Consider the following 12,512-nt stretch of genomic DNA (forward strand, 5'->3'; position numbering starts at 1 on the left):
GACCCCCCAAAATTTCACAAATCCCGTTTTCAGGGGAGCCCATGTCTTATTAAGGGGGGCCTAGCTCCCCCGTAGTTCGCACCCTGACCCTACTGTTAGACCTACCTGAAAAACTAAAAAGCAATTTATTTAATTCGAAGGCCTGTCGTTATTTTTTATTTGTGCTATCATTATTAATTTCTTTATTTTGTTCTTATTTTATTACTGACTGCTTACTTGTCATTTGAATCGCTCACAATAACACAAATAACATGCATTAGTTTAGGTCAATTTGATTTTGCTTGATTTTAAGCACTTTTATTAATGAAATTTGCTTTTATTTTCTTTCTTAGAAGACTTTTCCCCCCTTTTTTCCTTGTTGCTTTTTGGGTTATTTGTTGATTTGTAGATCAGTAAATTAATGTAAAGGCCCTGTTGCAAATTGTTTTCTATTAAATGAGCATTAACAAGTAATGCTTGCGATAAAAGGCATAAGTGTCTATAATTAAACCTTAAAAGAGATTTGAAAGTGCTAATATATTTTGGACTAAGCAAGTGCCTAACCAAACCTATGCTGGACTTTAATGTGAAGCAGTGTGGCACCTGCTTAAATATCCTACAGATGCATTATTCAATCAGAACAAAATCAATGTAATAATAGTTCTTTGTTTCCACACTCAGCACTAGTGCTTGTGTGCATAACGCTCCTTTATTTGACTGGGTGTGTCTAGTATGGGAGGTGTTAATGTTGAAAGAAGGTGAGTGCACAGATGTCCTAAAGAAGTGGTAACATTTTTCTTTAAGAAGAGACCGTGGGGTTCAAGGTGGTCTAAAGAAGCTCAGCTTGTTAGAGTAATACCTTAAACCGGGCATTGTTACAACTATGGGCTTCTCTCTCTGTTGGGTTGGAGTTGAGAGGGTTGAGGGCAATGTCAATGCTTTGTGAACGTGAAAAGGGATTTCGGTGTCTGTCTTGATGGAGTAGGTGGAGGAAGGCCCCGGGCACTTTGAGGGATCAGGCCCCACACCAAACACAAACAAAGAAGTGTTCTTCACCTCAAGATGTCCTCACTCACCCCATCAGAATTTAAATAATTCTCTCTCGCTCTCTCTCTCTCTATATATATATCTACAATGAGATAATAATCTCTTTTTTTTCTAGAAAAATACTTTCACAAATTAGGTGTCCATTATAAAGTAATTCATTATATTATTTAAAGAAAAATGAACAGTCAAATTAGACAGTCTTGGGGCTCAAGCAGAGTTGCTTAAAATTAGGTCCACAGTCTGTCTAGCAGCTTTAAAAGTTAAGTATTAATCTTTTACAATAAAAGTGCTGTATATTTTAAGGCCACATCATGCTAGGAAACTATTAAAGATACAGTTCAGTTGAAAGTGAAAATTCTGTCATTATTTAGTCATCATATTGTACTAAATCTGTATTCTGTTCTTTTTCCATGGAACATAAATAGAGACTTTTTGAATAACTGTTACACAGTACTTTTCCATACTTTTCAAAACAACAATTCATCAACAAAACATTTAGGTTTGGAACATCCAAACTGTTGACCAAAATGATCAAAACCTGAATGTTTTGATGAAGTAATAAGTAAATAAATTCACAATATTAATTCTTCAGTGAGCTATCCCTTTAATATTTGACTAATCATGTCTATCTTTTTTTGTTACCCCTTTCGTATTGCTATCAAGTTGCAGCAGCTGAAAATGAGCTGAGGTGTTTGAGTGTGAAAGGCAGATGCCATGATGCACCCTGGATCTCTCTGTCACAGGCCAATTAAACCAGCGGTGTCAGCCTGCTTCAGAGCAATATAATATACAAACATAAGCCTATGACACCACACTGTTAAACCCTGTGCTCAAACAAGCAAACAATTCTAGAAATTAAGAGGGGAAATGTTATTTGTGGTCTTTTCGGTGTTTTCATTGTGACATTGTGTATAGTTATTTATAAAAATGTATTTTACAAGAGGACTTAATGTGACTTAGTGACAGATACGCTATGAAAAAAAAAATATTTTGCTTTATTTCAAATACAAAATATTTGTCCTCATTGTTATTGCTGACATTGATGAATATGTACATATTTATGGATTCATGTGGTTGCTATCAGCTTCCATGTGCTTTTGCAGCATTGTTTTCTTTAATCATATACTGTAGCTACAATGAAGAAGATGGCAGTTTTCTATTCATTTACTTTGTTGACGCCCTGACTTACAGGAACCCTCCAAAATTACAGGGAGAATGTATACAACAAAGGAAATAAGGACATAAGGAAATAACATGTTGAGAACATGGAAAATTACATGGTGGATTTTACTAAAAATTGTCAAATGGGTAAGACATCAATCTGAATGTATGGAATAGCTGTATTGTAATGGGCTGTAATATAATGTATTATTGAATTTGTTTTATAGTATTAGCTACGCACAGCATTCACAAAATTACTCCTGCTATTTGTACAGTACATTTAATTTGTGTAACACAGTAAAGGGTTTTACAGTTATATTTTACAATGGTTCCCAAGTTTTGCTTGCATGATTTGACATATTTCTAAGTGACATTGGATATTTTAGCGAGAAATACCGTAGGGCAAATTTGAGTTTGTTAAAGCATTGCCTTAATAGCTCTTTGGCTATTGGCTTACATTATCCATTACATGAGCAGAAAAGAAAAGTCATTTCAGAGAAATAAATAAAGTAATTATATTTTGATTACAGATTACGAAGACGTTCAACAAAGAATACCAACTGACCAACTGATTTTTATTTCTGTGTGTGCATGTAAATAATCCAGATTCGTTCCTTAAATCTCACACGTCCTGTGCACCTAACAGCATTCTCTATCTGGAGAAATAAAGAGACCTTTGTTTAGAGTAGGGAACAGGTAACCATTTGTGCAGTGTGTTTGTTGTACAGATGTGGGTATAGGTTTTGTCAGTACAGAGGGTCAGATTGTGTTTTTGTGAGTATGTCTGCTTGTGGATCATGTTGAATCGTGCAGTTGGATTTAGCTGCATGTACATTCAGCTTAAAAGAGAAATTGAGATGGGGGAGACTCAGGTTCTTTTGTGTCCTCAAAAAAAAAAAAGATGTTCTACAGATATTGTTTGAGGGTTTCGAAGATTAACAATAGATTGTTTCAAAACTATCACATTAAACAATGATTTATTCAGTTTTACATTATATTTTTATATAATTTATATAACAATTTATAGTTGACACATAAATTGCATGTAAGGTAGAGTCTAAGGCACCCAGGGGCAACCCAACTAGCATCCTTGGGTGGATTTCATTTCCAAGTTTAGAAAACATCTCTCTTTATTTCATGGGTCAGTGAATAAGGCAGATGTGGGTCATCAGCACTGACAGTTTGCTGAGCCTTCATTGCTTTAATAGCCCAGGAAATGACATAGCTCAAGCTATCTCAGGCTTGCCTGTCCCTCAGGGCAAGACACTGAATACGAATAAGCGTTGCTTCTCCCATGACCCAGATTTGTTTGGGTAAATAGAGAGCTGTTTGGAAACATGGGAAATATGTACGAAGAAAAAAACTCTTCCAAGATGACCTTCTCAGTCAGGGTCTTTTTCATGAAGCATTCCATCTCAGGTATAAGCTGCAAGCAAGACTAGACACTTGCCCATTATCATAGTTGGAGAGACTGAAGTGTCCTCATGTGACTGCCTTGACATCTTCATGCAGAAGCTGCACTACAGAAGCAGTTTTGAGTAAGGGATTCAGCTGTAAATGATGTAGATAAGTATAGAGGATGAGGGCTGCATGCTGCGCTCTTTAATTAGAACAGGAAGATGCAGCGGCAGCGACTGAGCCAAGTCTGACACAGGGGGAAGAGTGGAGCCTGTTCAGAGAGACTTAACTTTACCCAGTGGAACACCAAATCCACTAAGAACTGCAGAGATGAGCCAAGCTTTACTGTGCATAAATCTGTGCTGGCACAACAAAATCATTGGCCAGAGGGATCTAATCCACTATGCTCAAGTTTGGAGATGCAGCATCTGTCAAGACAATAGTTATGTGGGTACATGAGTTATAATACCTTACATTTTTTTTCTTACTATTTTTGTTTCCCAATTTCTTTGCAGTACCCATGTGCCTCCTGAGCCATGCTCCCCGGCTATGGATTCTCTCCTCTCCTTGATTTCCAGCCTCACCTCCAAGCGTTCCATTGCAGAGGCGAGAGCTCTGACATGTGGTTCCCAGGCTCAGTTGAGACCCAGGCTCTGAGCGACTCTCGGGAAGGTAGGCCTCTCCTGCGACAGCATCAACACATTGCCGTGTGTCAGCAAGAGACGTTGGCCTTCATTGACCTTCAACAACCAAGCGTTAATGATTCCCAATCATGCACACCGGAAAACTGTAGTTCCTCTCTTTGCTCCAAGCCTGTCAGATGCAATGGACACAGTCCATCTGATTTTGCCAAGAATGGGAGTACAGACACAACACTGGACAATTATTTGACCCAGGATAGCAATAATGTGGAAGGGGTTCACAATCAGACGTGGACACCCATTACTGCCTTACCTGAAACAGTTTATGAAAAACCTGAACCAGGAGTTAAGGGACTCAGTTCTCGAGACTTGTTTCTGCCTCTGTCCTCTACATATATACCTAAGAACAGGAACTCTTTGGAGCCTCAGCAGCAGAGCTCCCCTTCTTCCCCCTTAGAGTTCCAGAGTTCGGACCCATTTCGCCCTCAAAGACACACATCTTTGGGATCCATAAAGGAGAAGTCCATAAGTAAGTGCCTCTCTCATTTAAGTCTTGACACGTTGTTCCTACATTCCTGCTTTAAACAACAAATAGTTTGTTATAGTGCAGGGTTACTTTCACCTCTCGAAACTGTGCCAAGAGCTTTCTGATAGATGATTCTGCTGGTCTCTGGAGGCTCCTAAATACAGTACACATTTTGGATGTGGGAGTCTCTACTAAAAGGCTGATGAATTGAAACATGTTTATATGATAAGGGAGACGTCCAAAATCTTTGCTGCTGACAGGTCTCCAGCAACAAGGCTGGGACCTACTGTGCTAAAGTGATCGTGTCTGTTAAAACGAGACATGAATGTACAAGTGGATGGTTCCACTCAATATGCCTTGTCGTTAATAGGGCGTAAGATGAGGGTGTACTCTCCAGACACTATGAATGAAGGGTCTCTCAGCAGCCCAGGCGTGGAGTGTGATTACCTGCTTCCAACATCCTTCGAATCGTTCGTAGAAGGAGGCCTTGGAATGGTGGGTTCTACCATACCCACATCCAATAGTTCCAGCTCTCTCCCAGGGGTAGATGAGGACCTTTCTCTTCTTGCCTTACCGACGCCTCCGAAAACTTTCTTAGATCCCCTTCAGGAGGGTGCCAGATTGGAGAGGGGTGTAAATGATGGGGGGAGGCAGAGGTTGGGCCTGGAGGACTGCGGGACTCTGGAAGGCCCTGCCCTTAACAGTGGGACCTCGCTGCCTCTGTCCCGTTCTCGCTCAGCAGACAACGAGCGCCGGCGCTTCTCTGCCTCTGAGCTCATCTCTCGTCTACAACTCTCCCAGAGGAAAAACTCTTTTACCCTTAAGCTAGGCAAGTCTCTTTCTGCTCGTGTGGCCTCCCGGGACCGCCACCTGTCTGGAAACCTCAGCTCAGACTGTAAGTGACTCATCAGGACTGATTAGCCAAATGAAAGACTTTATTGTGAAAGTCTTTTGCTGTGATGTCATTATCACACTTCAGTGCTATATTTTCAGCTTTATTGCTTTGGTATACCTTCTCCCTCCCTTGTCTGTTTGTAGACAAACCCAGCTCCAGACATCGCTTCTCAGGGGGATCAAGTGACAGTGCACCACATAGTCCAGTGGGGTCTGCACCACCTCTGCCCTCTGCTGACTGTATTCTGCCACAGCAAAGGAGAAGTTCCAAGCAAAGGTGGCTCTAAAACTCAGCTAAAGATCAAAAGCAGTGAGTAGAATATAACACGTTGTGTTTTAACATTTAACATTTCTACCGTTTTTTCACAGTATGAGAAAGGTTTCCATTGATGAGGATGGAGATAGTCCTCCCAGTAGCTCTAAACGCCTGTCACGCTTCTTGCCAAACTGTAAGTCCAAAAAACAATAAATCTGGAATTTGATATATACATATACTGTATATAGTATTATTTACCAGATTTCTCTTCCTCTCTCTCAGTGATCTTGTATCAGGAATACAGTGACGTTGCTATTAACAGAGAGATACAAAGGCAGCAGGGAGCGGAGCCAGGACCCGATGAGGAAAGAGGAGACTCCGTGTCCTCTTGCAACCTGTCTCCATCCAGTTCATTCCGCTCATCTCGAGGCTCCGCCTTTTCGCTTTGGCAAGATATTCCTGATGTTCGGTCCAGTGGACAACTTGACAACTTCAGCAATGAAGAGCGTAAACTGCAGGAGGTGACTCCAACATTCTGAAAGTCTGTTTTTTTCGTTTTGTTTTGTTTTGTTTTTTTTATCAACCAGCACATTTTGCTGAGAAAGAAACAATTCATTTTATCTTGACTTGTTTTCTCATTTTAGGCCAAGTTTGAGTTGGTGACGTCGGAGGCCTCATACATACGCAGCTTGTCTATTGCAGTTGACCATTTCATGATGTCTCCTGAGCTGTGTGAGTGTCTTGGGACACAGGAGAGGCAGTGGCTCTTCTCCAAACTGCCTGATGTGAAAGAAGTCAGTGAAAGGTGAATAAAGAATAACTACAATTTTGCTATTTTTGAAAGAGTAAGACTTCTTCAGAGATGCAAACTATCCCTGTTTCAATTCTCCTCATGTCCACAGATTTCTTCAAGATTTGGAGCACAGGTTAGAAGGAGACATTCTGCGTTTTGATGTGTGTGACATTGTCCTTGACCACTGTCCTGCACTGCGGAGGGTGTATCTGCCTTACGTCACCAATCAAGCCTATCAGGAACAGACCTATCAGCGGCTATTGTAAGCAGTCTTTTACTGTAAAACTGTTATCTAACAAGCATAACAATGTGTATATTGCATATTGCATTATTGCTGTTAAAGAGCTTTATTCATTTGCTTTGTTGTGTTTTCTTAGGCAAGAGAATCCCCGTTTCCCTGGAATCCTTGCCCGCCTGGAAGAGGACCCAATATGCCAGAGACTGCCTCTTACATCATTCCTTATCCTTCCTTTTCAAAGGATCACACGCCTCAAAATGCTAGTGGAGGTATTCCATCATGCACATCCAAATGTGATAGTGATAGAGGGCACAGTCTCCATCTTTTATATTTTGCAAAGCTATCTTAAAAGTTGAAAACTATTATCAAGCTTTAGAACAAGGCTTACAAAGTTCATCAATTAAACTGTACTGTGGTAATGAACTGTGTCCATTATAGAATATCCTAAAGAGAACAACGCCTGGATCACGAGATGAGGACACTGCCACCAAAGCACTTAATGAGCTCAAAAAGGTGAGTAAAGTAAGAGAGGACCATGTTTTTGGAGTATATGAAAATGAAAACTAAATCTGGTCTGTTTCACTAGATAATAAAGGAATGTAACTCCAGTGTGCAGTCCATGAAGAGGATGGAAGAACTAATTCATCTAAACAAGAAAATTCACTTTGAGGGCAAGGTCTAACATTTAGCATTCATTCTAATGTTTAATTAGATATGTATTGTATATCATGCAAGGGCATCATGAACCAATTTAAATTTTTTTTTATTGAGGTGCCAGTGGCAGCCCTGGCTCATTTTGTGCCATTCGCAAAGTAGGACATGACCAATAAGGGATTTTTTTTTTTTTTACTACTTAGTTCTTTCCATAAACAGTTAGTAACTGAAAAAGGTGCATTTTGAGGGTCTAGATGTCACACAATAAATATCAAGACTAAATTTAATTTTAATTTTGGAAGTTGATTTCAAAAATCAGTTTGAATAAGTACATGAACATGTTTTCATATTACTGGCTTGTCAGTTTATGTGTTTGTTTTCTTTTATTTTAGATTTTTCCTCTCATCTCTCAGTCTCGTTGGTTGGTCAAACATGGTGAACTGCTAGAAGTGGACACGCAGAACTTGAGTATTTCTGGGTCCAAGTTTAAACTTACCACTCGGCCTGTGTACCTTCACCTGTTTAATGACTGTCTTCTGCTGTCCCGAAGGAAGGAGTAAGTCTAATGGGAAAGAGAGACAAATAAAATGAGAAAACTAACAAATGTGTCTTTTAATGTCCAATGTAGTATCTGGATCCTGAAGCTAACCCAGCTGAAAACCTTGTTTAAAGGGGTCATAGGATGCTACATGCACTTTTACAAGTTGTTTGAACTTAAATGTGTGTTGGCAGTGTGTGTACACAACCACCCTATAATGATAAAAATCCACCCAGTGTTTTTTAAAAAAATCTTGTTAAATGTTTTCCCTTTTCTCAAATCGAGCCAATCTCAGATGCCTGTCTGTGTGACAGCTTGATCTGAAAAGAGCTGTTTTTGACAGGGTAAAAAAGGTGTTTTTTTACACTACCGTTGAGAAATTTTAACCAAACTATGTTATAGACTTTTCATTAAGACCCTAAAGAATCATATCAACTTGTGGAAAATTGGCATCCTAAGACCCCTTTAAATGATATTTCTCTGCTACAAAATCTGTCCCCTCTCTACCCTGTCACAGCACGTGGAAGTTCATGGTGTTTGTACATGCAAAGATTGAGGACCTCAAAGTGAAAGATCTAAGCCAGAAACTTCAGGGAATCTCAGGCTTCATCTTCTATCTGCAGTTATGTGAGGGCCAACAGCTAAAACACCAGATTCTGCTCAAGTCACCCACAGAGTGAGTACATTCACATCATTTTCAAATAAATTTCAATTATAATTATATAATTATATATTATATAAATATAACTGAGTGTTCCTAGAAAATGAGCCACACCAGGAAATATGTCCTCACAGGATGCATAAAACTAAGTTTAAAACAAAGTCAAGAACATTTTGTTTTATATGTAGGAGCAGCAAACAGAGGTGGATAACAGCCATGTTTCGCTCCGATCCAAAGACAGCTATTGAGCAGACCAATGAGAATGATGGTGTGTAACTTCTTTGTCTCACTCTTGTCATGCATTTCCGATTTAACTACATTTCAAACTTAAAACTCTTATTTAAATGGTATGTAGAAAGTGAATTGTGGCTGGTAGCATTAGGTGGATAATCGGCAAGTTAAGCTGCAGTGTGTACCAGATAGTTCAGATACTTTATGATGAAAGTCAAAAGTTTGGCAATGTTAAAATAAGCAGTTTGGACTGTTCTACCTAACATACAAAGTCATCAGTTATTTCACTGACATAACATTGAAAACAAAGTGGATTATACAGTTCTGCTCAAGAATATCCTGTTTACTTGTGAACTAAGTACCTCAAATAAAACTCTGAAAGGAATAGTTCACCCAAAAATGGAAATTGTCTCATCATTTACTCACTATCATGTCTTTCCAAACCTGTACGACCATATTTCCTCTGTTGAACAAAAACATTTTTTTTTTTTTTTTTTTACCAATTCTCACTATTAACTAGTTGCTTATTAGCATGCCTATTATTAACATATTGGCTGTTATAAGTAATTAGTACTTATAAAGCAAATATTCTGCATGACCATATTCTACATCCCTATTCCTACCCAATACCTAAACTTAACAACTACCTTACTAACTATCAGTGGCGGCTCGTGGGTTTTAAAATAGAGGAGGCACACTAATTGTATTGGTCTGGGATCCCTGCCGATTATTATAGGTTTCTTTTCTCAACACTCCTCAGCGCTGTAAGTGAACACTCGATGCTGATTGGCTCATTTTTTTTTACCAACGGAGGCACGAGAGCTCAGCTCTCCCCCGGCCTCCCCCTACCCTTCTCTATCATTAGCGGTTGTAATTACATCAGCAGATTCGGCACATTCGCGATAGAAAAGTAGTGCTTTCCAACTTCATTAACATGTTATGGTATTACAGCTGTGAAATTACAATATGAAATGAATTGTGAATTTTATTAACTTTAAATTGTCCTCCCATTTTCACCTCAAACTTTTGGGGAAGCTGTGCCTCCCTGCCTCCCCCGACGAGCCACCACTGCTAACTATTAATAAGCAGCCAAAAAGGAGTTTGAGGCAAAAATTAGTTAATTGTTTGTTAATGGCGAGAATTGGACCTTAAAATAAAGTGTGACCAAAATATTTAAACTTAATGTCTGCATTTGTCTGTATAGATCTATCTCAAGTCCAGTGCATCAAGAGCTACCAGTCTCAGGAGCATGATGAGTTAACGCTGGAGAAGGCAGACATCCTTCAAGCTGTAACAATTACAAGTGATGGTAAGGAAAATCATTTCCCTTCCTCTGGCTACACTCCATTTTTCCCTTTGAAGAAGAGAAGCTGGAGGACTGCAAAGAAGAGATAAATGACGTTTTATGTTTTCAATTCACAGGGTGGGTAGAGGGGATCCGGTTGTCGGATGGAGAGCGGGGCTGGTTCCCCAAAACTTACGTGGAGGAGATCACAAGCCGCAGTGCTCGTTTGCGAAATCTCCGTGAAAACATTCGCATTAAATGTGTCTCACAAAAATTAGAGGGAGAGACTCTCTGAGACCTTGAAGTATGGGACATTGTTTCACTTAAATCTTCTTGCATCTACTTTAACAATCCAGAGTAAATTTGTACATCACTGCAAATCTGTGTGAATATTCCATGGCTAACATTTTAGCTTTATTAAGGTATGCTGTAAAAATCTAAACTATGCATTGAATCTATGGAGGACAAAAAGTGCCACATAAAAAAAAATTAATTAATTTATTAAACTGAAAATAAAAATTTAAATAAATCACTTTGCAAAGTTTTACAAATGTATTTAAAATATTTAATACATTTTTTAAATCATGGTTGAATATTATTGTATAAATTCAATTTTACAAATTATGTTTTTTTTAAAATTAGTTTTACATATCTATTTTCAATTTAATGAATTATTGATTCAATCCTTATTTGATGCTACTAGTCCTCCTTAATCAATTAAGAGTTTTGCACTTCAGGTTTGAAGTATCCCTAGCTCTTCAAGCGATATTACCTTGGTTACTTTCTACGGCTCGCTTGCAAAGAAATGCATGTGTTGTTACTGCATGTAGCATGCTGCGCTTTCTGACAGTCCATAGACGAACACTACTCAAAATACAGCTGTCCCAGGCTCACCATGTGGGTGGATGAAATCTGGATATGTCAGTTGTTAAAATGTTTAGCAAAATAACAAGATCCAATTTAAATGGGTTAGTTTTAGGTGGTATAGCAGCCATTTCACTGTAAAAGTGTATAAGGACTTCTCTCTGACTTGGTTAAATAAAGTGCGATGTCTTGTTGTTAGCAGATTCACTGAACAGCCACACAGTAAAGATAATTGCTCGCTTTTACTAGTGAAAAATTGGAACCAAATTTTGGATTTTTTGAATGATGTTGCTATTGCAACATAAATATTAGTTTATGCCACTAATCTTCTGTAGATAATCATTTACTAAATAGTACTGGCATAATAAAAAGAAGTGTTCTTTCGAATAATGACCATTATTTATGTCAGTGATACTGCTGTTTGTGTATTTGTTGTTTTGGTAAGAGAGATTTTTTTGGGCAATTTCTTTGTGGAGTACTGATATCCTGAGCATGTTAAATCACATTTGAAATATAATTCTTTATGGTGACTTTGTAAATAAATAAATGCATATATTCTAGCTGAAAGTGTCTCAAGGGTCTGTATGAGACCAATACCAATAAAAAAAAAAAAAAACTTAGCTTTCCATTTGTGTGTAAAGTTAACCTTACTGTAACCAGGATTCCCAGCCACGTATGCACACAGCTACAACAAAGCATACCTCATAAACATCAGTTTCATTCCAGGCTCACCTCATATCCCATGGGGCAATAAAGCAGCCGGGTAGCAGGTAAACAGAATAGTTTCTTTGTCACAGTTGTTCTAAGAACCTTGAATGGTTTCCAACTGCTGTAAATCAGAGGTGAAAGGCTGCAGAAAAGAAGCTGCAGTTAGAGACCGATATGAGACGGGCTACAGAGGCGCAGGAATGCAGTTCTAATTAAAACCATTTATCATAGTGAAACATTTCGTATCAATTTTACATAATGCACTGTACTTACAGTTTTAGTAGCAAAGTAGCAAAATGCATCCATGCAGGTTAAATTAACTTCTGCTACAGGTTTGCAGCAATAATTAGCTACTGTATCTATCTAGCCTATTTAGCAATTGAAACAGTAGTAGCACACACATATGCTGAAACACAGTAATATATAATTTAATAAGAAGGGTTATATTGACCTATTAAGATTTTGCTTGCATCTACCTTGTAAATATATTTTTGCTATTTTATTAAAAAGTTTACACAGGTATATCAATAACAATTACAATTTTAACAATATTTCAAGTGTAATTTATGAGATTTGTTGTATTTTGAATCCAATCTTTCTTTGTAAAAGGCAAAAAGTTGATCATACTGCTTTCAAAG

At 38.3% G+C, this 12,512-nt stretch overlaps 1 protein-coding gene across 2 annotated transcripts; it reads left to right on the plus strand.

Annotated features, from left to right (window-relative positions):
• The first annotated feature begins 4,104 nt into the window (after positions 1-4,104).
• On the plus strand, positions 4,105-10,776 carry LOC107737548 (rho guanine nucleotide exchange factor 19-like). 2 transcript variants are annotated; one of them, XM_016549059.1, is made up of 15 exons: positions 4,105-4,755; positions 5,123-5,647; positions 5,791-5,923; positions 6,016-6,095; positions 6,185-6,423; positions 6,547-6,707; positions 6,805-6,957; positions 7,073-7,202; positions 7,372-7,446; positions 7,520-7,609; positions 7,980-8,143; positions 8,643-8,801; positions 8,975-9,054; positions 10,222-10,326; positions 10,440-10,776. In XM_016549059.1, the coding sequence occupies exons 1-15, from the start codon at positions 4,122-4,124 to the stop codon at positions 10,595-10,597; spliced, it is 2,886 nt and encodes a 961-aa protein (XP_016404545.1). In that variant the 5' UTR covers positions 4,105-4,121; the 3' UTR covers positions 10,598-10,776. The 2 variants fall into 2 exon arrangements, with proteins under 2 accessions (XP_016404545.1, XP_016404546.1); XM_016549060.1 differs by having other exon boundaries at positions 8,981-9,054.
• The last annotated feature ends 1,736 nt before the right edge of the window (positions 10,777-12,512 follow it).

The sequence above is a fragment of the Sinocyclocheilus rhinocerous genome, unplaced genomic scaffold, assembly GCF_001515625.1.
Source record: "Sinocyclocheilus rhinocerous isolate Xijiao unplaced genomic scaffold, SAMN03320098_v1.1 scaffold72, whole genome shotgun sequence".
Lineage (NCBI taxonomy): Eukaryota > Metazoa > Chordata > Actinopteri > Cypriniformes > Cyprinidae > Sinocyclocheilus > Sinocyclocheilus rhinocerous.

Coding starts and splice junctions, on each gene's coding strand:
- LOC107737548 (XM_016549059.1), top strand. CDS start 4,122: ATGCTCCCCGGCTATGGATTCTCTCCTCTCCTTGATTTCCAGCCTCAC. Junction 6,424..6,546: donor AAGAGCGTAAACTGCAGGAG/GTGACTCCAACA, acceptor TTCTCATTTTAG/GCCAAGTTTGAGTTGGTGAC. Junction 7,203..7,371: donor GCCTCAAAATGCTAGTGGAG/GTATTCCATCAT, acceptor TGTCCATTATAG/AATATCCTAAAGAGAACAAC.